The sequence below is a fragment of the Trichosurus vulpecula genome, chromosome 9, assembly GCF_011100635.1.
Source record: "Trichosurus vulpecula isolate mTriVul1 chromosome 9, mTriVul1.pri, whole genome shotgun sequence".
In the NCBI taxonomy this organism is placed as follows: domain Eukaryota; kingdom Metazoa; phylum Chordata; class Mammalia; order Diprotodontia; family Phalangeridae; genus Trichosurus; species Trichosurus vulpecula.
In genome coordinates, this window is record NC_050581.1 from 199,287,423 (window position 1) to 199,308,017 (window position 20,595).

The window sequence follows — 20,595 nt, forward strand, 5'->3', positions numbered from 1 at the left end:
GCTCAGCCAGGAAGGAGACAGGTGGAGGTGAGGGAGAGAAAGGGGCCATCTATGCTGTCTTTTTTCCAAAGCCCAAACTCACATTTGCCTTGGAATTTTGACACGTCAGGCTGTTCTGGTTTTCCTCAGGCTTCTCTAGACCTGTTGGAACTGAATTAAACCAGCCCGGGGGTGGAATCTTTAGGCGGGAGGCCTCCACCTGTGGCCACGCTCAGAGCTGTGGCCATCCACCCAGCGGTGCCCTCTTAGCTTACTTGCCTGTTCCCCATGGCAGCCCTGGGTCTCTGCAGTGAACAGTAAATGCTTGTAGCCTGGGTGAATGCCGTTGTGCCTTTGGCCAGGCAGGCTGGGGTTTTAATGGACCTCAGACTCAGTGATGGGAACCAGCGCCCCAAAAAGCTGATGGCGGGTAGGGTGATGGCGGGCCATCGATGGTACCCTGTCCTGGTCAGAGAACATTGGCATCACTGTTAGTTCTCATTGTGTCTGACTGGGGAACGGTCATGGGCACTAAAGTGGTGCCGGCAGCTGCCTAGTATTTCCCAGGTCAAATATGAACCCATTTGTTTGGCTCTTAGAGCCCCTCACAGCCTGTCTCCGACCAGATTCACCAACCTTTCTGCCCATCATTCCTTGCAGCCAACAGTCTTGGCCAGCTGGCCTCTGTCACCATGCCACAATCTATTTCTGTCTCTTGGCCTTTGTACAGACTATGCTGCCACATGTGGACTGCAATGTTCCCACCCCCACCTTTAGAATTCCTGTTCTCCTCCAAAATTCATCTCAATGGCCACCTCCTACAGGAAGCCTACCCGGATGCCCCAGCACTAGCCTTGCTCCTCCCCAAAATTCATCTTGAGTTTATTTTCTGTGTGCTGGTTGTCAGACCTAGTGTCTATACTGAGAGGATGGAAGCCCCAGGGGAACAGAAACGGCTTGATTTTGTCCTTGTTCCCCCAGAGCCTGGCACGTGGGAAGAAGGGCCAGCTTTGGACTTCATTGGTATAGGCGACTCCCAAGTGAGGAAATGCCCTCCACCAATGCATATTGGCACCTTCTCTGCAACAAGGAATAAATAACTTTTGACTCACTGGTTGACATTGATAATCTGGAGTGTGTTCAGAAGAGGGAGTGCAGTGCAGTGGAAGAAAGGCCTAAAACCAGGCGGAAATCTTTGAAAGGACTGCAGAAGAAAAGATGGAGTTAGGAGACATGTATGTGTGTATACGTATGTAACTACATGGATATATAGCTCTAGCTAGATAGATCTATAGATCTTTCTTTTTTTTAAAAAATAAATTTATCATTTATTTTTAGTTTACAACATTCAGTTCTACAAGTTTTTGGGTTCCAAATTTTCTCTCCCTCCCTCTCCTCCCCACTTCCCCACCCCAAGATGGCATATAATCCAATGTAGGTTCTACATATGCCTTCACAATGAACTTATTTACATAATAGTCCAGTTGTAAAGAAGAATTATAACCAATGGAATGAATCATGAGAAAGGAGAAACGAAACCAAAACAGAAGGAAAAAAAGAGCAAATAGTTTGCCTACATCTGCATTCAGACTCCAGACTCTGGACGTGCGTAGCTTTTTCCATCGTGAGTCTTTTGGAGGTTTCTTTGAACCTTGCATTCACGAGAGGAGTCAGGTGTATCCAAGTTGGTCCTTATGGATACTTTGTTTCTGTAATCATGTACAATGATCTTCTGGTTCTGCTCCCCTCACTCAGCATCATGTCATATAAGTCTTTCCAGGTTATAATGAAGTCCGTCTGCTCCTCATTTCTCATAGCACAATAGTATGCCATTACATTTATATATCACAATTTGTTTAGCCATTCCACAATTGATTTTATTTCTTTTTAATATGCAAAGGACCCTCCTGTAGAAGTTATTGATAATCACATGGGTCAGGTTTGCTGTGCTTTGATCAATCAATTGGCCCCAGAGGCTGCATGAGGCAGAGAGGCAGATTTCCATGGCACACGAAGGCAATGCTTTCTAACCATTAGAACTGCCCCAAAGTGACCCTGGCTTCTGTGGGAGATGTTGGGGCTCCCTTCACCCCAGATGCTTAAGTGGAGACAGAGGACCACTTCCTGGGAATGTGAAGCAGGGACGCCTGCTCAGACGTGTTTGGGATTAGCCTGGCACTGCGGTCTTGTCCAGCCCTAAGATGTTGTGATTCTGTTGATACTCTAAGGAAGAGGGTCCTTGAAGGCCCACCTCAACAAGTTCTTGTGAGTGAGGGCTTTGCTAGACTCTCTTTCCCCTGTTCATCATGCAGACCCTACTTGACAGCTGCCTGACTCGCCTCTACTTCCCCATCTTACCCAGTGACCCACTGTTCCTGACCCTTGCTTAGACTTTTCAACCCTTACATTCTGCAGGCCCCAGCTTTCATGGCCTCTGGGGATTTGGGGGACCTAGATCTCACTTAGCAAAGCTAGTCAAAATGCTGGTCAAGGTAATTGATGGGGCCCCTGCTTCATTCTGGATGAGTGACCCAGCAGACCAGCCTCTTTCAGACCTGGGAGGGGGAGGAGAGAGTATTGTGACTTAGCCCAGATTTTTACCAACACTCCTCTGCAACCCCCCAGTTTTTTCAAGGGCTTGAGGTTTGGCTTTGTGTCTGCCAGGACTGGAATACATGGGAGACCAAGCTGAGGCAGACTCATCAGCTGGATGAGGGGATAAGAGAGAATTGATGGGGCTTGGATGGTGTCTTCAGTAGAATGTAAGCTCCTGGAGAGAGGGGACCATGCTTCCCTCTGGTTCTTTGTATTTCAGGACCCAGCCCATAGCCTGGCACACAACAGAGCTAAATAGATGATAATTAAATAGAAAAATCTTCATCTTGAGGGGGCGGCCAGGTTCATTGCCCACCTCCTTTAGAGGCTGGGGGGTGGCCAGACTCTACCTCCTTTAGAGGCTGGGAGGGTGGCCAGGCTCATTGCTCACCTCCTTTAGAGGCTGGAGGCTGGCCAGGCTCTACTTCCTTTAGAGGGTGGGGACATTGCCTGGCCATGCACATGTCACAGAGGATGGCAGCTCAAATCAGGACGCTAGCCTAGGGCTTGGGCTGAAGGGTTGGGCTCCTGAAGGACCATGCACTCGGATTAGCAACAGAGCATTATGTTCAGTTTTGGTCACAACATTTCCATAAAGGAGAGATTCGAGAAGGTCCAGAGCAGAATGACAGAAATTGTTTGACACCTGGAAAAAAAGACCCTTTAAGTCCTTGAGGGTCTTAGCCTGGGCTCTGTTAACTTGGACTTTTTAGTATTTTCACAACAGTATTTCAGCATAATTGAAATCCTTTGTAACTGTACAGACTTTATTTTGTGCATTTGAAAACATGACCATGGAAGGATCCAGGGCACAAAGATGAGGAAGAGTCTTAGATCTGCCGAAAGGCTGAGGGCCTGGATTTGTTTAGCCAGAGCAGGCTAAGAGATGACTTGATTTCTATCTTTAAATGTATAAAAGGATTTTTATAGGGAGAATGTAGAGCAGTTTCCTTTTGTTTGAGGAAGAATGAACAAGGGGAAATAAGCTTAAATTACAGAGAAGAGATTTTGGTTGGATTGTAAAGAGGCCGCCTTGACCATTGGAGGGGCAAAGCTTTGGAATGGACTATTGAGAGCTAGTGGGGAGTCTCTGTTCTTGGCACACTGCAAGGAGAGAGGAGACAGGCCTCCCTCCTGTGAGGCTTGGGGCTGAACCTGCCTGAAGGCTAGGGACTGGCCCAGAGGATCTCAGGAGAAGTTTCCAGTCCTGGGGTTCTGCTTTTGCTGTTTTTATTCAGGAAACTTAGTAATAAGACTAGCCTTTAAAAAATTTCCCAAGGGGAAGATTGACCTGACACATTCTTGGATGATTGTTCCCATTCTGTGCTGGGAACGGGGCAGATCCAGAAGGACCCAGACAGTTACTTTCTGAACCATAGGAAAGTTGCCGAGTCATGAGAAGTAAGTGACTAGTGAAACCCGAGCTCGGGACTTCCCCAGGAGGCTCGGGGGGACCTTGGGCAAGTCAGGCTGTGAATGTTTCATTACCCTACTCCTGTCATGGTCCCCCTGAAAGTGGGCAGCTGAAGCTTGAGGAAGGGAGAGGGAGATAAGCATTTATATAAAGCCTACTGTGTGCCAGGCACTGTGCTAAAAGCTTTAAAAATACTTTCTCATTGATCCTCACAACAGCCCTGTAAAGTACATACTGTTATGACCCCAATTTTGCAGGTGAGTAAACTGAGACAAACGAGGTTAAATGGCTTGCCCAGGGTCACACAGCTAGTGTGTATCTGAGGCCACATTTGAACCCAGGCCTTCCTGACTGCAGGCCTATTGAGGGATGGTTCCATGATGGTCCATAGGAACCTTAGGTCTTTCAGCAAAGCTGGAAGGGTCAGCCTTGGCTTCCTCTTCCCCATCATTCTGGCCACCACTTCCTGAAGGATGGGGATGTTACAGTTCACCTCTCACCTGGGGCCCTACAGTCCCGTAAGGGGGTTTGAGGTATGGAGGCTCTAGCCCTGACTGATGATATTCTGCCAAGTGTCGGGGGTGGGTCCCATGTACCCCAGTTCCATTTAACTGGATTAGCTGCACCATCCCCACCTTGGATGAGTGAAGTTAATTTTTGGAAGCCAAGTGTGGGCCTTTGTAGTGATTGCTATTCAAGTTTATTTTATTTTTAATTAAATTTACTTTTTTCAGTTAACATACATTTATTTTCTCTCCTTCCCACCTTCTTTCAGTCACAATGAGAAAGGGGGAAAAACCCTTTTGTAACAAATGTGCAGGTTTAAGGAAAATGAGTCGCTACACTGGCGACGTCCAGAAGCGGGTGGCCCGTTCTGGATGTTGAGTGCATCAGCTCTCCGTTGGGAGGTGGGGAGCGTTGCTCCTCTGAATCACCGTCGGCCATTGGGTTGGTCAGAGGTCTTAGGTCTTTCAAGATTGTTTGTTTTTACAATGCTGTAATTGTAGAAATTGTTCTCCTCGTTCAGCTCATGAAAACCTTTTTGGATGTGGGCATTGTTATCCAGGATGTTTATCTGTTCTGTGAAAATTTTCTGACTGTGACTTCTATGCTTTTCTCCAAGCCATTGATAAAAATGTTTTAACAGCACAAGTCCAGGACCGTGCAAAAGTTTTGAAAGACAACCTTCTCATTTCAGTGCTATGAGATAAAGCTGTACTTCATTCCTTGGGGCCAGATTAGATCTGAATCCCCAAGTACAGGGTCATAGAACCATCCCAGGGGAGGATAAATGGTGCTCATTTGGGCATATGATTGAAATCCTACTTGCTAATAGGATAGCCTTGAGTCCAAGCATTTATTAAGCACCTGCTGTATACCAGGGACTGCTATGCATGGGATGCAAAAAGGCAAAACTAAAACAGTCTCCTGGAGCTTACATTCTACAAAATTAGAGGATCAGAAGGGCCTAGCAGAGTCAAGGGGCAGGAAAAGCTCTTAAGAGCTAAGCATGGTCTAATGGGCAGGGCCCCATGTTTGAATTCTGGCTCTTCCCTGACCTATCTATGTGGGCTTGGGCACATCACACCACCACTGGGGGTCTTGGTTTCCTCATCTGTAAAATGATGAGACAAGTCCTAGATCCCTTTTAGCTTTGGGTCTAGTGAACCCGTCTAGCTAATCCTGTGGTGCCATCTAAACTTTATTAGACGTTGGCACTGAACTCTTGTTTTCCATAAGGCTGGAGGCTCCTTCCCATGGCCACTTGGATTTTCCATGAAGGCTGGAGGCTCCTTCCCATGGCCACTTGGATTTTCCATGAAGGCTGGAGGCTCCTTCCCATGGCCACTTGGATTTTCCATGAAGGCTGGAGCCTCCTTCCCACAGCCACTTGGATTTTCCATGAAGGCTGGAGACCCCTTCCCATGGTCACTGGACAGCACCTTGGGCTAGGAATGGCCCAGGGACTAAGCATGTGCAAGATGGCCCAGGGAAGGGCTTAGCATCTGTGGGCTGCCAAGTCTGCAGCCGTAGCTCTAGCTGGCCGGTTCATCTTCCCCTTTAGTCAGTGCCGAGAAAGGAGAGGTGATGAATGAGATCCTCCTTTTGTGAGTTCTCTGGGGAAGAAGGCAAATGGCAGAGAGGAGCCTTGCGTACTTGTTCTGACACTCAGCCCTTCCCCAAGCAGCTCCTAAGAATCTCTCTGAGCTTGAAGGCCCCATGGCAGTCACGCTGGGTGGTATGGGAACCTCTCTCCCCACTGTGGGAAGGAGTTCAAAGGTATTTCTGAGGGAGACTCTGCTTCTGCCTGCTTTGAAAACTTGGGAGTTCCAAAGGAGTCTGTTCCTGGAATCAAGAAGTGAACCGAGCCTTAGTTTATACTTTTCGGAAGCAGGGAGGATGGCTGTGTGGATGTAGGGAACTGTTATCACTCGAGGGCTCATGTGTTTGGCACCAGCCCCTGCCTCCAGGCTGGTCTTGACCCTGAGTCCTGAATGTAATGTGGGAATATCCAATAACCCCACACGGTTCTTATTCCTACCCTCTAGCAGTCACTGGAAGAGTGAAAGGAGGTCCAGGCATCCCCTGGCTTCCTCTTCACTCCTTCAGGGGCCATGCTCAGTGCTGCTCTAGGGCATTGCTGGAGGGTATCACGGATGAGGAAGTCACAGCCCTGCCTGCCCAGCTCTAATGGTCCCTGAGGTTCCTGACTGGGCAGGATGCTGAGGAACATCTTGTTATATAATTCCACACAATTTATGCCCTTTCTCCCTGAACTCTTTGGCAGGAAGGAGACAGAATTTTCTCCCATTAAAAAAAGTTTTATTGATGTCTTTTGTTTTTACATCAGTCATTTGATTTCTTGAGATCACTCCCATTGAATCCTGTTCTGTAAAAAGAAAACTGTAAAGGAAAAGGACCAAAGCTGCGGTGTATGTAACATTTCACACCCATAGTCTTCCACTTCTCTATAAAAGGAGGGGGTATCTTCAATCCCTAGTTCTCCAGGACCAAATTGGCCCCCTACCCCCATCTCTGTCTCTTCTCTTCCCTGGCTACCTTGCCCAGTCCCCCTTCACGCTGGTGCCTTCCCTCCGGGATTATCTCCAATATATCCGGTATGCATCTTTTTTGTACCTAGTTGTTTTCAGGTGGTCTCCCCACTGGACCGTGGGATCCTTGAGAATCACAGCTGTTTTTGCCTTTCTTTGTATCTCCAGCACACAGTAGGGGTTTAATAAATGCTTGTTGATAGTCATGGTTAAGGAGAGTTGGGCTGCACTTGGTGTTCTTTTCATCGACATGATTGTCCTTGAGTATACATTGTCCTTGAGGTGCTGGTTGCTTTGTGGAAATCCATACATGTCTTCCCAGAGGCACAGAATTGGGGAACTGGAGGGACCTTGGCAGCCAGAGGGTCCATCTCAAGACCTAGAATGACTCTTTATCATGTACATGACAAAGTGGTGGTTCAGCCTTGTCTTGGACACTTCCAAGAAGGGGGAAGCTACTGCCTTGCCAGCCAGCTCATTCTCTTTGATTTGCTTATGCTTCCCTGATTCTTTACTTCTGGTTCCTCTCTGTTCTAGGCAACGTCCACTGAATAACCTTATGTGTTAACATTTATTCAGCGAGCATTTATTAAATGCTTATCATAGTCTGGGTGCTAGGGATACAAAAATGAAAGAGAACCAGTCCCTGCCCTCCAGGAGCTTCCATTCCACCAGGAGCAATGGTATATGTCTAAAAATGAAATATTAAGGGCATACAAAATAATTTCCCAGGGGAGGATCCCAGTGGCTGGGGCAGGCAGTCAATACAGGCTTCTTGGAGCAAATGACCCTTGAACTGAACTTGGAAGGAAGCGAGGGATCCTATTACATGGTGTGAATGGTTAGATGTGAACCAGGACCTGGATATGGACACACCTGATATATTGTCCCAGAGTGTGCTCATCACTTCTGGAGATGCACTGCTCACCTAGCACAGCTCAATAGCCTGGAGAGGGTCCTGGGATATGAGAGGCAGTTGATAAATGCCTACGCAGCTAGGTGGTGCAGTAGCTAGAGTGCTGACCTCAGACTTCAGCTCCTGCCTCGGACCCTGGGCAAATCACTAAACTTCTCAGTCTCAGTTTCCTCATCTGTAAACTAGGGATAATAGTAGCATCTACTTTCCAGGGTTGTGAGGGTCCACTGAGCTAATATAAATAAAATGCTTTGCCAACCTTAAAGTACCATACAAATGTTAGCTATTATTATTAGTCATTACTATTAACTACCCTCTAGAGGTGCCCTCTGGGGTGATGATGGGGAATAAAAATGTGGCATGGTAGTCATCACAGAAATCCAAATGAACCACTCTGAGGTGCCATAGTTGACAAAAAAGGAAAATGACAAAGGTTGGGAGCTTTGGGAAAATGGAAGGAGAATAAGATTAAGGAATAAATATTTCTTCAGTACCTGCTATTTGCCAGGTACTACCCTGTTGTTGGAGCTGTGGATTGGCCCAGGAAAGCAATTTGGAAACATGCCCAAAGTTCCCAAATTGTCCATATCCTTTGAGCCATCCACAGTGCTATTAGGCCTGTTCCCCCAAGAAATCAAAGAAAGAGGAAAAGGATCCATATGTAGAAAAATATTTATGGTCTCTCTTTTGTGGTAGCAAAGAACTGGAAACTAGGGGATGCCCATCAATTGGGCTATGGCTGGACAAATTATGGTATGTGAATGTTTTTATTGTTCAGTCATTACAATTGTGTCTGATTCTCCATGATCCCATTTGGGGTTTTCTTGGCAAAGGTACTGAAGTGGTTTGCCATTTCCTTCTCCAGCTCATTTTTACAGATGAGGAAACTGAGGCAAACAGGGTTAAATGACTTGCCCAGGGTCACACAGCTAGTATGGAATACAAATTGAAATTGTGCTGTAAGAAATGATGAAAGGGATGGTTTCAGAGAAACCTCAGAAGACTGGTGTGAACTGATGCAAATTGAGGCAAATGTAACCAGGAGAACAATTTGTATAAGAACCGCAGCATTGTAAGACAAACACCTTTGAAGGACTAGAACTCTGATCAGTGCAATGACAAGACAGTGACAACCATGATTCCAGAGAGAGAGAGAAGCACATTACTGATCTCCTGAGAGACATGCTGCTCCGAGGGTGCCGATTGAGACGTCTGGTTTTTGGGCATGACCAATTTGGGAATTTGTTTTGCTTGACTATGAATAATTGTCTCACAGGTTTCTTCTTCTTTTCTTAATGAAGGGGGGAGGATAATGGTGGCTGGTGGGACAGAGAGAAAATAAGTTTTTGATACTTGAAAAAAATTAAAAAAACCAAATAGATGGTGCCCATCATGGTCAGTTACTGATTTTCATGGGTCAAACTCTGTTTGAGAGCTGCATGCTGTAGAGGAAAGAAGGCTGGCATTGGAGCCAAAAGACCTAGGCTCACATATTAGTCTATTTGAAAGTATTTTTCAATATTGGCAATGGAAAGTGATTTCAAAAGAAGCCAAGAATATATTTTAGATATAATAGGTGACTCTAAATTCCCTTCTGACTCTGAATCTCCAGTCTCATGACACTGATGAGGAGTGTGTTCATTTCTACTCTTCCTTCTCTCCCCTCACTAGGATGGAGATCCCGTTCGTCCAGGGGTTGCCATGACAGATCTTGCCACTGGATTGTATTCATATGGCGCCATCATGGCGGGGCTCTTGCAAAGGTACAAAACAGGGAGAGGTCTCCACATTGACTGCAACCTGCTGTCATCTCAGGTATGAGCCAAACAACAATGTTACATTTCATAGAAGGGCCTAAAGTGAGCGGCCAGGTTCTCTTTCCCTATACCAAATCATCTCATCACAACAAACTCTAAGGAAGTACATTTTCTTTAGTTGTAGTGGATTTTTGTTGTATTGGGCATTGCTTGAAATACTTAACCTCTTGGCTAGGGCTTGAAGGGAGTATTTCCAGCAGTGAGATCACCTATCCACTGAGCTGTGGAAGTAGGGTGAATTTTCACTGTCAAGGTGTTTATTGTAATGTATTGTGACCTGTATTAAGGAGACTAGATTTTTTCTGCTTCCTAAGACAGGGCTACAGTTGTCACATTTTGGGGCTTAGTCTTCCTTTCTTCGAATCACAAGGTCCTAGGTTAACAAGATAATGCTTTTCTTGAGTTCTTGGTCACCTGGGGACCTAAAAGATTTAGCTTGCTCACAGCTGGGTACTAGCAGTGAGGTGGCATCATGGATAGAGGTCTGGGCCTGGAGTCAGAGAGACAGTTCAAAGCCAGCCTCAGATGTTTACTGTGTGATCCTGGACAAATTGCTTAGCCTCTATCTGCCTCAGTCTCCTCATCTCTAAAGTGGAGAGAATTATTGCTCTTGCCTCCCAGGGTCTTTATGAGGATCAAATGAGACACTGTAAAGGGCCTGATACATAGTAGGTGCTTAATAAATGTTTGTTTCTTCCTCCTTTCCTTTGCTACCACTACAAGGACAGTGGGACACTGTGGAAGGGCCATGGGATGCGTTTCAGGAGAGGCCTGCTTGCAGCCCTGACCTCTGACACTTCTTGGTCATAGACCCTCCGAGAAGCACTGGACAAACCCCCAACGTTAGCCCTTGGGCTTATTTCATGTGTTTTTCACTGGGAGCTTCAGTCCACCCTCCCAAGGGAGAACAAAATAAAATTTAATTTGTGTGAGGAGACATTTTACTGTGGGAAAACAGCTTTATAGGCTCTGGGGGCTCCAGCTCGGAATGTCCGACTTGAGTGCCAAACACGGGAATGCAAATCACAAACCTGGGAACCCAGTTCGGATGGCTTTCTTTCTATGTTTGGGGGAAATTGTGAAGGCCATGTTGCTACCAAAAAAAAGGAATAAAAGAAATTAAGAAAGAAAAGAAAGAAATAGGTAAATTGAACAAGACCTCTTAGAGGTTTCTTATAGCTTGGTAGGAGTAGCTCTGGAGTTAGAGGAGCTGGGTTCAAATTCTGACTGCTGTTTACTTCTGTTAATCCGAGGCAAGTCATGTAGTTTCTCTAGGCACTAATTCCTCACCAGTAAAAGGAGGTGATTGCACATGTCTTTTGGAGTCCCTTACCACTGTAGATCTATGGTCGTTTGCTCTAAACTTACACAGAAAAACTGTTACAAAAAGGTTCCTGAACTCTCTTCCCTTTCAAGGCAGTTATAGTGCAGAATCATAGTTTGTCAGAGGTGAACACAGCCTCCCTGAGCTGAAGCCTCCAGAGGTGAAGTGATCTGACGGAGAGAGTGCAGTGTGCAGCAGGTGGCACAAAGTTGACCTTGGAGTCGGAAAGATTTGAATTCAAATCCTACCTCTGAGATAGACTCTAGGACTCAGAGCCTCAGTCAACTTTCTGAGACTCGACGTTACAGAGGAGTTGAAAACCTGGTATCTCCATCTGAAAAACGAGAATGAAAATACTTTTTTTTGAGCTACAATCTCAAAAGCTCATAGGGATGTAGATTTTGAGCTGGGAGTGAACATAGAGTAGAGGCCTCTAATCTAAGTTGCTCACTTTACAGATGAGAACACTGAGGCCCAACAAAGTCTAGTGGGCTTCCCAGGGTCACCTTGTAGTGATGGGTAGAGATGGAGTCTGGACCTTGGCTCCTCTGATTTGAGTTCCAGCTGTGACAGTCCAGAACCTTTGTGACCTTCACTGAACCACAATCTCTCGGGGTATTTATTTCTTCCTTTGTAAAATGAGAGACAGGGATTGGGTGGCCCCTAGTACTTCCAGCTCTTGTTTCCAAGGGCTGTGGTATGTAGGAATGGAATGGGATGTTATTGCTTTGTCGGTAATGATGCCCAGGAAGAAGCTGGAGAAATATGGAAAGACTCGAATGTCAAAGAGGGAAATTCACCAAGTTGGGAAGCAACCTAAGATGTTGCTTCATGCTTCAGACTTCCACACTGTGGTGGGATGGCCCCCTTCAAGCCCTCGCTGATGGACAGCCCATGTGGTTCAAGCAATATTCAGTATGACAAAAATGTACACAGTGTAAAGGAAAAGAGCAACAAAATAAGTCTGAATGCTGTCAGTCAGTAAACATTTATTAAGCACCTACTGTGTGCTAAGTTCTGGGGATACAACAAAAGCAAAAGACAGTCCCTGCTCTCAAGGAGTTCACAGTTTGATAGGAAGGACAACATGCAAATGATAATACACAAACAAGACATAGACACGGTAAATTGGAAATAACTATCAGAAGGAAAGCTTCATTAAGAGGGATCTGGAAAGACTTCCTGTCAAGCCAAGTTAGCTAAGACTTGAAGGAAGTCATGAGGCAAAGATGAGGAAAGAAAAAAGATGAGGAATGAATGAATGAAAGAAGGAAAAAAGCACTTATTAAGCTCTTACTGTGTGCCAAGTGCTGAGGATATATGTAGTAAAGTCAGATGTTCTCTGCTTTCAAGGGACTAATGTGGGGAGAAGCCAAAAATGGAAGGTTTTATCTGTGCATCCCATGAAAAGTTTCCATGGTCCTTAGGGTGCAGCCACAAAGTAGAGGGTGACGCTTCAGCTACTTGTCATTTCCACTGATGGAGTCCTGTTAGTTTCTGGTGTTGAACCATGGAGGGGGCCAAGGATTTTGGTGGCAATTCTGGGTTTCCAGGAGTTGTGGCCATAGCCTTTGCAGGGCAGATCCAGGGTGCCTGCCCTCAGGGCCAGCTTCCTGAGATGAGGGCCAGGGTCACTGGGCTGGGGGCCTGGCTGTGCCCAGGCCTCCTTGGTTCCTGGTTCCATGCTGTCTCCATCTGCAGGGATGTGTTTCTCAAGCTGGTGCTGGTGCCTTGGCTAGCCTGACAATGCCCCTGCGCCCACCTCCCTCAGGGGGTCTTGGTGCTTCAGCTAAGCTGACTTGCCTTCTCTGTGAGGGGTGGTTGGTGAGGATGGGAAGGGAGCATTTTCACTGGGTTGGAGAAGCAGAGGCCCATAGGATAGAATCCTGCATGTGCTGTCAGATGTGGTTGATGGATCAGCTGGTTCTATTTAACTTTCCCACCTTGTTACAAGGGAAGGCTCACTGGATTATGCCTGGAAATAGAGTCATCACATTAACTCACTCGATCCTCAGTAACCCTGTGAGTTTGGAGGTGCTGGTCCAGTTATCCCCACTTTACAGATGAGGAAGCTGACGCCTACAAAGGGAAAAGACTGCCCAAAGTCAGACACGAGGGATCCGAGCTGGTGTACGAGTCACAGTCTCTAGCCTCCCCATTCATTTCTCTTAATTTATTCTTTTCTCTTTCCCTTTTTCTCCTACCTTAAAAAATAACTCTCCACTTAAATGTCAAAAATAAACATTTCTATGGATAAGGTAGAACAGAAAAGGGGGATTATAGTGAGACCCTGAGTCTCCATGACCTACCTTGGCTTTTCCTCTTTTTCTCCTCACTCTAAGTACTCATGACATTGATCTGAAGCACACACAGACATACAGACACAGACATACAGACACAGATACAGACACACACACACAGACACACACATCTACTTACCATGTGCTAGGTTCTTCACTCTGGAATGGATGGGAGCCTGAGTTCTTGAAGGCTGTTCCAGGGGACACATGCTCTGAATAGGCTTACCAGCTGGGCCTTGAGATGTCTGCTGTCTGAGACCAGCCAAACTAAGGGGAAATTGGCCTTAAGTTGGCTTCTTGCCCAGTGGTGGCATTTTTAATCATGGGCATTCATTCCATTGACCTTCTCCTAAGTTTTAGGGGCTGCAATCTGGATCATAGCAGGGACTGTCTGGAGCTCCTAGGCTTTCTGAAATCCTCTAGTATTTTATATTCACTTAATAAAAAGTTGCATTCTATTTTCTCAGTACAAAAGTATGAACAGTGTATTTTATATTTATGTTTTTTTAAAAAATTAATGTTCTTCATTTGTGTCCAGCTCTCCATGACTCCATTTGGGGTTTTATTGGTAGAGATACTGGAGTAGTTTGCCATTTCCTTCTCCAGCTCATTTTACAGACGAGGAAATTGAGGCAAACAGGATTAAGTGACTTGCCCAGAGTCACACGGCTAGTCTGAGGTCAAATTTGAACTCAGAACTCATGGCTTCCTGACTCCAGGCCCTACACTCTACTGTGCCTCCTAGCTGCCCCTTAAAAAATGACCAAAACACTAAATTAATTTGCCTTTTATCTGCCTTTCAATTGATTTCCTTTTTGTGGGGAGAGGGCTTCGGTGTGGTCAGGTCATTGTACGAAGCAACAATTTGCAGAGTCCTGTTTCCAAAGCGAGGGGACGTTTGGTCAATGTGGCAGCCTTTGGTCAATGTGGCAGCCTCTTCCTTTTCAGCTCTACATCCAGCTGCCTTCTAGTTCTAATCTCTTAGGATTTAAAATATGAATAATTAACTTAGTGAATATTTTAGTGGATTTAGTGAAATTAGTGGATAATTGACTTCCTGACTGATTCTGTAGCTTCTATTGGCTTTTGCTCATCTGCACTTGAGTGGACGCATCCAAGCGACGTTAGTTAAGTTAGTATCATTAGGAATCTATAAATAGGGAAGTATTTGTGCAGCAGCTGCTGCCAGAGAAGCCCCTTTGGAGAACTTTGTACTTTCCAGGCTGTGAAATAGGTGTAGAATCACCTTCACTTTCATTAAATACTTCCTATGTATCGAACTCTGTGGTTGTTGCAGGAATAAGGAAGCAACACCAAATTAGTCACTCTTCTCAGTAAACTTACAGTCTACTGGGGGTAACAACAAACACAGAAAAGCAAATATAAATTAGATTTTTTTGTGGGGGGGGGCAGGAGCCACCATAACTGGGATATCAGGAGAGACCTTGCATAGGAGGTGTCCATCAGTGAATTGAGATTTGAAGCAAACCTGAAATTCAGGGGCTGAGATGAGGAGGAAGATCATGCTAGTCATGGAGCACAGCCTATGCAAAGCCCTGATGGTGGGAGATGGAGTCTTGTATAGAGACAATAACAAATAGGCCAGTTTGACTGAAATGCAGAATGTGTGAGGGGGAATGGTAATGAGTCATCACTGCTGATAGAGTGTGAAAAGCTATTGATACCAAAGGGAAGAGTTGGAATTTAATGTAATCATTGAACAAATAGAGGGACCCTGAATTTTCTGAGTCCTGCCTTAGGAATAGCAGTTTGATTGGCAGAGGAGAGGCTGGAGGGAGGTCAGTTGAGGTGAACGGCAGTTTCCTAAGCACACAGGAACAGGGCGAGGCAGCCATGAGCTCATTCCATTCTCCCAAATTCAGCTTAACCTCAGCAATCTCTTGGGATGCCCTATCTCAGCCAGCCTCCCACGGCAGCCTTGATGTGGCCTTGGCCCATGCCAGGGAAGGCTTGATGGTGCCTTCCTGGCTGGGCTTCTGGGGGCAGCAGCATATTCGGCAGTGGTCTTTCATTTCCTCTAGACCTTATCAATCGTTTCTGGGATCACCTCCAATCAGATTCCACCTTCCTACTGCTTGGTCCTCACCAGTCCTAATTGTTTCTGTAATTTGGGACTATTTGCTCTTCATCTTTTCTTTACCTTCCTCTGTGTTTAGATAGATATAAATGCTTCTCTCTTGTGTTTTCCTGCTATAATCATGGGCGACTGCATTCTTAAGTGTCTGGTAACTGGAATTTTCATTTGAAATAAGTGAAAAAAAGATACATGTGGAAAATGGAGTATGGTACAAAATGGAGTATTCGAGGAGAAGGGGCAAGTCTACAGCTTGCTTTAAAAAGAACTTCTCAAGAGGGACAAATGAAATGTCATTGCTCATGGACTTGGAGCCAGAAGGGGCCTCTGAGGCCATGAGTCCAGCCTGCACCCACGCAGGCATGCCCTCTGTAGCTGCCCTGACATGTGGGAATCTGGTTTCCCCTGAAGACCCTCAGGGCTGGCCTTTGGGGCCATCCCTTCACCTTGGGGACAGCTCTGAGCAGGAGGAAGTGTTTCTAATTACAGAGCTGATGTTGGTAGCTTTCCTCAATTGTCCTGAGCTCTGCTTTTGTGGGATGGTGCAGATGGATCAGTGCTGAATGGTTTCCATATAAGAACCTTAACCATGCATGAAGGTTGGACCACTCCACAGTCTTCTCCTCTCCAGGCTAACCAGTCTCAGTTCCTTCAGGCACCCTACTTTGCTTTCTTTTCTAAGTACTCACAAATTATTCCTTGGGTAGGGTGTGAGCAGGGGGAATTGAATGTGTCATAAAATCACCTGCCCTGGAAACATCCATCCTTATTGCTTTTGAAAATTTGGATGATATGGAAAAAAGACTAATACACTGTTGGTGGAATTGTGAACTGATCCAACCAGTTTTTGGAGCAATCCGGAATTATGCCCAAAGACTTATAAAACTGTGTATAGACCCTTTGACCTAGCAATATCACTATAAGGTGTGTTTCCCAAAGTGATCAGGGAAAAAGGAAAAGGACCTATATGTCATAAGATATTTATAGCAGCTCTCTTTGTGGTGGCAAAGAACTGGAAATTGAGGGGATGCCCATCCGTCGGGGAATGGCTGAACAAGCTGTGGTATATTATTCTGATGGAATATTATTGTGCAATAAGAAACGACAGCCTGGTTGATTTTAGAAAAACAAGGAAAGACTTGCATGAAATGATGAAGAGTGAAATGAGCAGAACCAAGAGAACATTATTTACAGTAACAGCAGTATTGCTTGAAGAACTACTGTGAATGACTGACTTATTTTGAGTATTATAAAACTACAAAGGACTTAAGAAGGAAGAGGCTACCCGTCTCCAAAGAAAGAGCTGATAAATACACATGTGCTTATCGTTTGCTTTTACATCTCTCTCTCCTTCTCTCTCCCATCCTTTGCTCTCCCTCCCTCCTCTCTCTCTCTCTCTCTCTCTCTCTCTCTCTCTCTCTCTCTCTCTCTCTGTCTTTGTCTCTCATATATATATATATATATATATATATATATACACACACATACATATATTATATCTGTATCAAATGGTGGCCTTCTCTAGTGTGGGAAGGAAGGAGGGTGACAGTTTGGAACTTAAAATTTAACCAAAAAAAGGAATAAAATAAAATTAAAAAAATTTGGGTCTTTCCTGGTCACTAATCTTGCACATTTATTCTCCAAGATTATTCCAAGATCGCTGTGGCTTGGGCATCCATCTGTGAATTCTTTATCAACTATATAACAATCTTTTCATATCAAATGACTGGATATAAAAAGGGGAACGTTCTATATGACATCAAAATTCACAGTGTGTATTTTTTTCTACCTACATTTTAAAAATCAGCGATTGGGTCATATTTCTCTGAATGTCCTGTTTTTTGTTTTTACAAGACAGCAGGGATTATTAAGCACAGACTAGGCACTGTGGTAAGCACTGGGGATAAAAAGAAAGAAAAGGCAAAGCCAGTCCCTGCTCTTGAGGACCTTACAATAGCATTGGGGAGACAGCATGCGAATAACTGGGTACAGACAAGCTACATACTGGATGAATCGGGGCCAATCAACAGAGGGAAGGCCCCTGGCAGTAAGAGGGGCAGGAAAAGCTTCTGGGAGTTGAGCTGAGACTGGAAGGAAGCTGGGGAAGGCAGGAGGCAGAGATGAGGAAGGAGGGCATTCCTGGCAGGGTCACTGCTGCTGAAGAACAGCCTGGAGTCTGGAGATGGAAGAACCAAGAGGCCAGAGTGGCTGGGACACAGAGGGGAGGAAGGTGTAATAGTCTGGGAAGGAGGAAGGACTTTAAAAGCCAATCAAGGACTTGATGTTTGATCCCGGAGACAATAGGGTACGAAGCCAGCTTTTCATCTGAGCGAGGCTTGCACAATCCTGGTACCTTTAAATTGCAGTTTAACACCTCTGGTTGTCTAGGAGAGATCGGAATATGGAGAACGGAGACAAGGCTGTATGAAAAGCGTCAGAAATGTTCTGAGAGAGCCAAATGTTAATGGCTGAAAGCAATTAATTTCCCATCATCATTAATACCATCTTTCCCAAAGGAGGATTCTCTCATTTAACTTCAGCCATCAATCAGTTTAGTAGAACATTTATAGACTCGCTCTCAAAGTCATTGTGAACTGTGTAGGGCGCTGCACCCTCCCCTCTCGCTCCCCTTCATGTTCTGTGCTGCAGCTGGCTCAGCTTTCATGATCACTCCTCACACATGACGCTGCATCTCCCACCACCTTGTTTTTGCATGAGCTGTGCCCCTGTGCAGTCTTCTCCCTCCTTAGCCTTGCCCCTTGGACTCTCTCACTCCCTTTATGCCATCCCCTGCGTGTTCAGGCCATGTCTAGAGAGGATATAGATATTGGTGTTGTCTATATTTTCTATTGACTTATCTGTGTTCATGTTGTTTGCACTCAGTAGAATGTCAGCTCCTTGAGGGCAGGGACTGGTTCATTCTTTGTATTTATCTTTCCAACACAGTGCCTGACGTACAGTAGGTGCTTAATAAATGCTTATCAAATGAGTGAATGAACTGGTCATTGACCTCTAAGCTATGTAAATGTGAGACATTTTAAGTGGTGGGGGAAAGATACCCCGATACTATTTCTCAGTACACCTCTAAGAAAGAACACTTCATGCCTGTTTTCATCCCTCTCACACATTTACTTTCTACTTTGAATGAATGTTTATTTGACTTAAGCAAATTATTATTATTATTATTATTATTATTAATAACAGTAATAAGAGGCTGTATGGTATGGTAGATAGAGAGCTGGCCTCAAAACAGAGAAGGCCCAGGGTCAAGTGCTGCCTTTGCCAAGCACCACCCAGGGCCCTTGGACAGCACATAATCTGTCCCTGGGCTAGGCATCTCTTGTCTCTGGAGACTCCAAGTTGTAGAGAAGGTATAGAGAAAGGTCACTGTTGGGGTGTGGGGGAGAGGGTTCTTAGCCCAGAGTTCCTTACGTAGATAAAATCCTTGGTCTAGTCCACATCAGTTTTTAAGAAGTCGTTTATCTAGATAATTTGATTTATTTGATGATTCATTTATTTATCTAGCTTTGTAACTGTCTGTCTATGTCCATACCGATGTTTTCATTTGAGTGAAAACTCCTTCCATGCCTGTTGGCAACTTATCTATAATTTATAGTTTTAGAGAATTTTGGGGAACAGTGGGATGTGGAGAGAGTGTTGGGAGTAACCTATCTGGGCTCTAGGGTCAAAGAGTCACAGCTGAAGAGCCAGATGGAAACTGAAGCCATTGAGTCTGGCCTCATTTTACAGATGAGGATGGCCAATGCCCAGTGACAAGGAGGGGCTGGGTCTGAGGTACTCCAAATCATGGCCAGTCCTCCAGCCACTAGGCGACACTGCCCTTCATGCAGGTCACAGTTGTAAACTCCCTGCTTTCTTTACTCTTTGTTAACCTCACCATGTGGAGGGGATGAGTGAGGGACCAGTCATCGAATGCCAGCATTCTGAGAAGCCTTTGTGTGTAGGGGCCCTGTGGGAGCTGGGCAGATTTGTAGGGCGAGGGTGATTTGCTCAGATGATTTGTGGGCCCCAGCAGGGCCATGACTGGGATCGCCCTGAGAAGAGACTTGCCCTCTTGCCTGACTCCTGGTTGTGGTTGGCCAAGGGTGCCCACTTCTTGTACCTTCTAGATCATAAACTTTTAATCCTCATTATAAAATGCTTTATATATATACACACACATACATATATGTATATATATATATATATATTTTTTTTTTTGGTCTCAAGAGGATTTATAGTTGTCAACTTCAGACCTTTGAATGTCAGCATCTAAACAGTGCCCTGTAGATGATACTGGTAAATAAAGAGGAAGTGGGTTTGGATGTGGTTTCAATTATGCTGTGGCTCCCTTTTCTCTGTTGTGGCTTGAAAAGAAATCTCTCTTGGAAGTTTTAATATCCTTCCTGTGTTTAATTGCAAACAGGCTCCTGACATCACCATCACAATGGGTCATTTTCTGGAGGACCCAACGTGTGTGTGGGGTGGGGGGAAGGAGAGGAAGCAAAAGGAGGGAGGGAGGAGAGAGAGAGAGAGAGAGAGAGAGAGAGAGAGAGAGGGAGAGAGAGAGAGAGAGAGAGAGAGAGAGAATGCACACATCCCCTTCCATCTCACCCAGGTTCATTTAGGGGGTATCCCTTTTCCATGTGTGAGTATGGTTTGTGTTGAGAGGGCAGGGACCCCTTTAATTCTTGTGATTTCTATGTAAAGTTCTGTGAGACCTGTGGACATGGAACAGCTTTGGAAAAAGCACAGTGACTCCAGGTACATAATTTTTCTCGAGACACACCCCTGTGTTTGTTGTGAACCTCCCCTCTTCATGGCCTACGAGCTGCAAGAGACCAGAGATGCCTTCTTGGATGGATTCCTCTTGGGACAGATGAGGGAAGTGAGGAAATGGGTCATCAGAGAGGAGCAGTGATTTGCTTATGGTTGCCGGGTAATAGGTTTGGAGCTGAACAAACCTTCTTACATTCAGATCATGGAATGGTGGCCCAAGGAAATTCAGTGACTTGCCCATGGTCACACAAGAAAAACACAAGGGTGGGTTTTACTCTAGAGCAAGTAAAAGGTCAGATCTAGGGTTGAACCCAGTATCTCTG

The 20,595-nt window shown here is 45.3% G+C and overlaps 1 protein-coding gene across 3 annotated transcripts in view; it reads left to right on the forward strand.

Annotated features, from left to right (window-relative positions):
* Positions 1-20,595, forward strand: part of SUGCT (succinyl-CoA:glutarate-CoA transferase) — a 643,092-nt gene that overhangs the window by 76,005 nt on the left and 546,492 nt on the right. For all 3 annotated transcript variants that reach the window (XM_036738675.1, XM_036738678.1, XM_036738676.1), the window contains one exon: positions 9,629-9,772. In XM_036738675.1, coding sequence (XP_036594570.1) covers positions 9,629-9,772 — 144 coding nt within the window. The remainder of the gene's footprint in view (positions 1-9,628; positions 9,773-20,595) is intronic.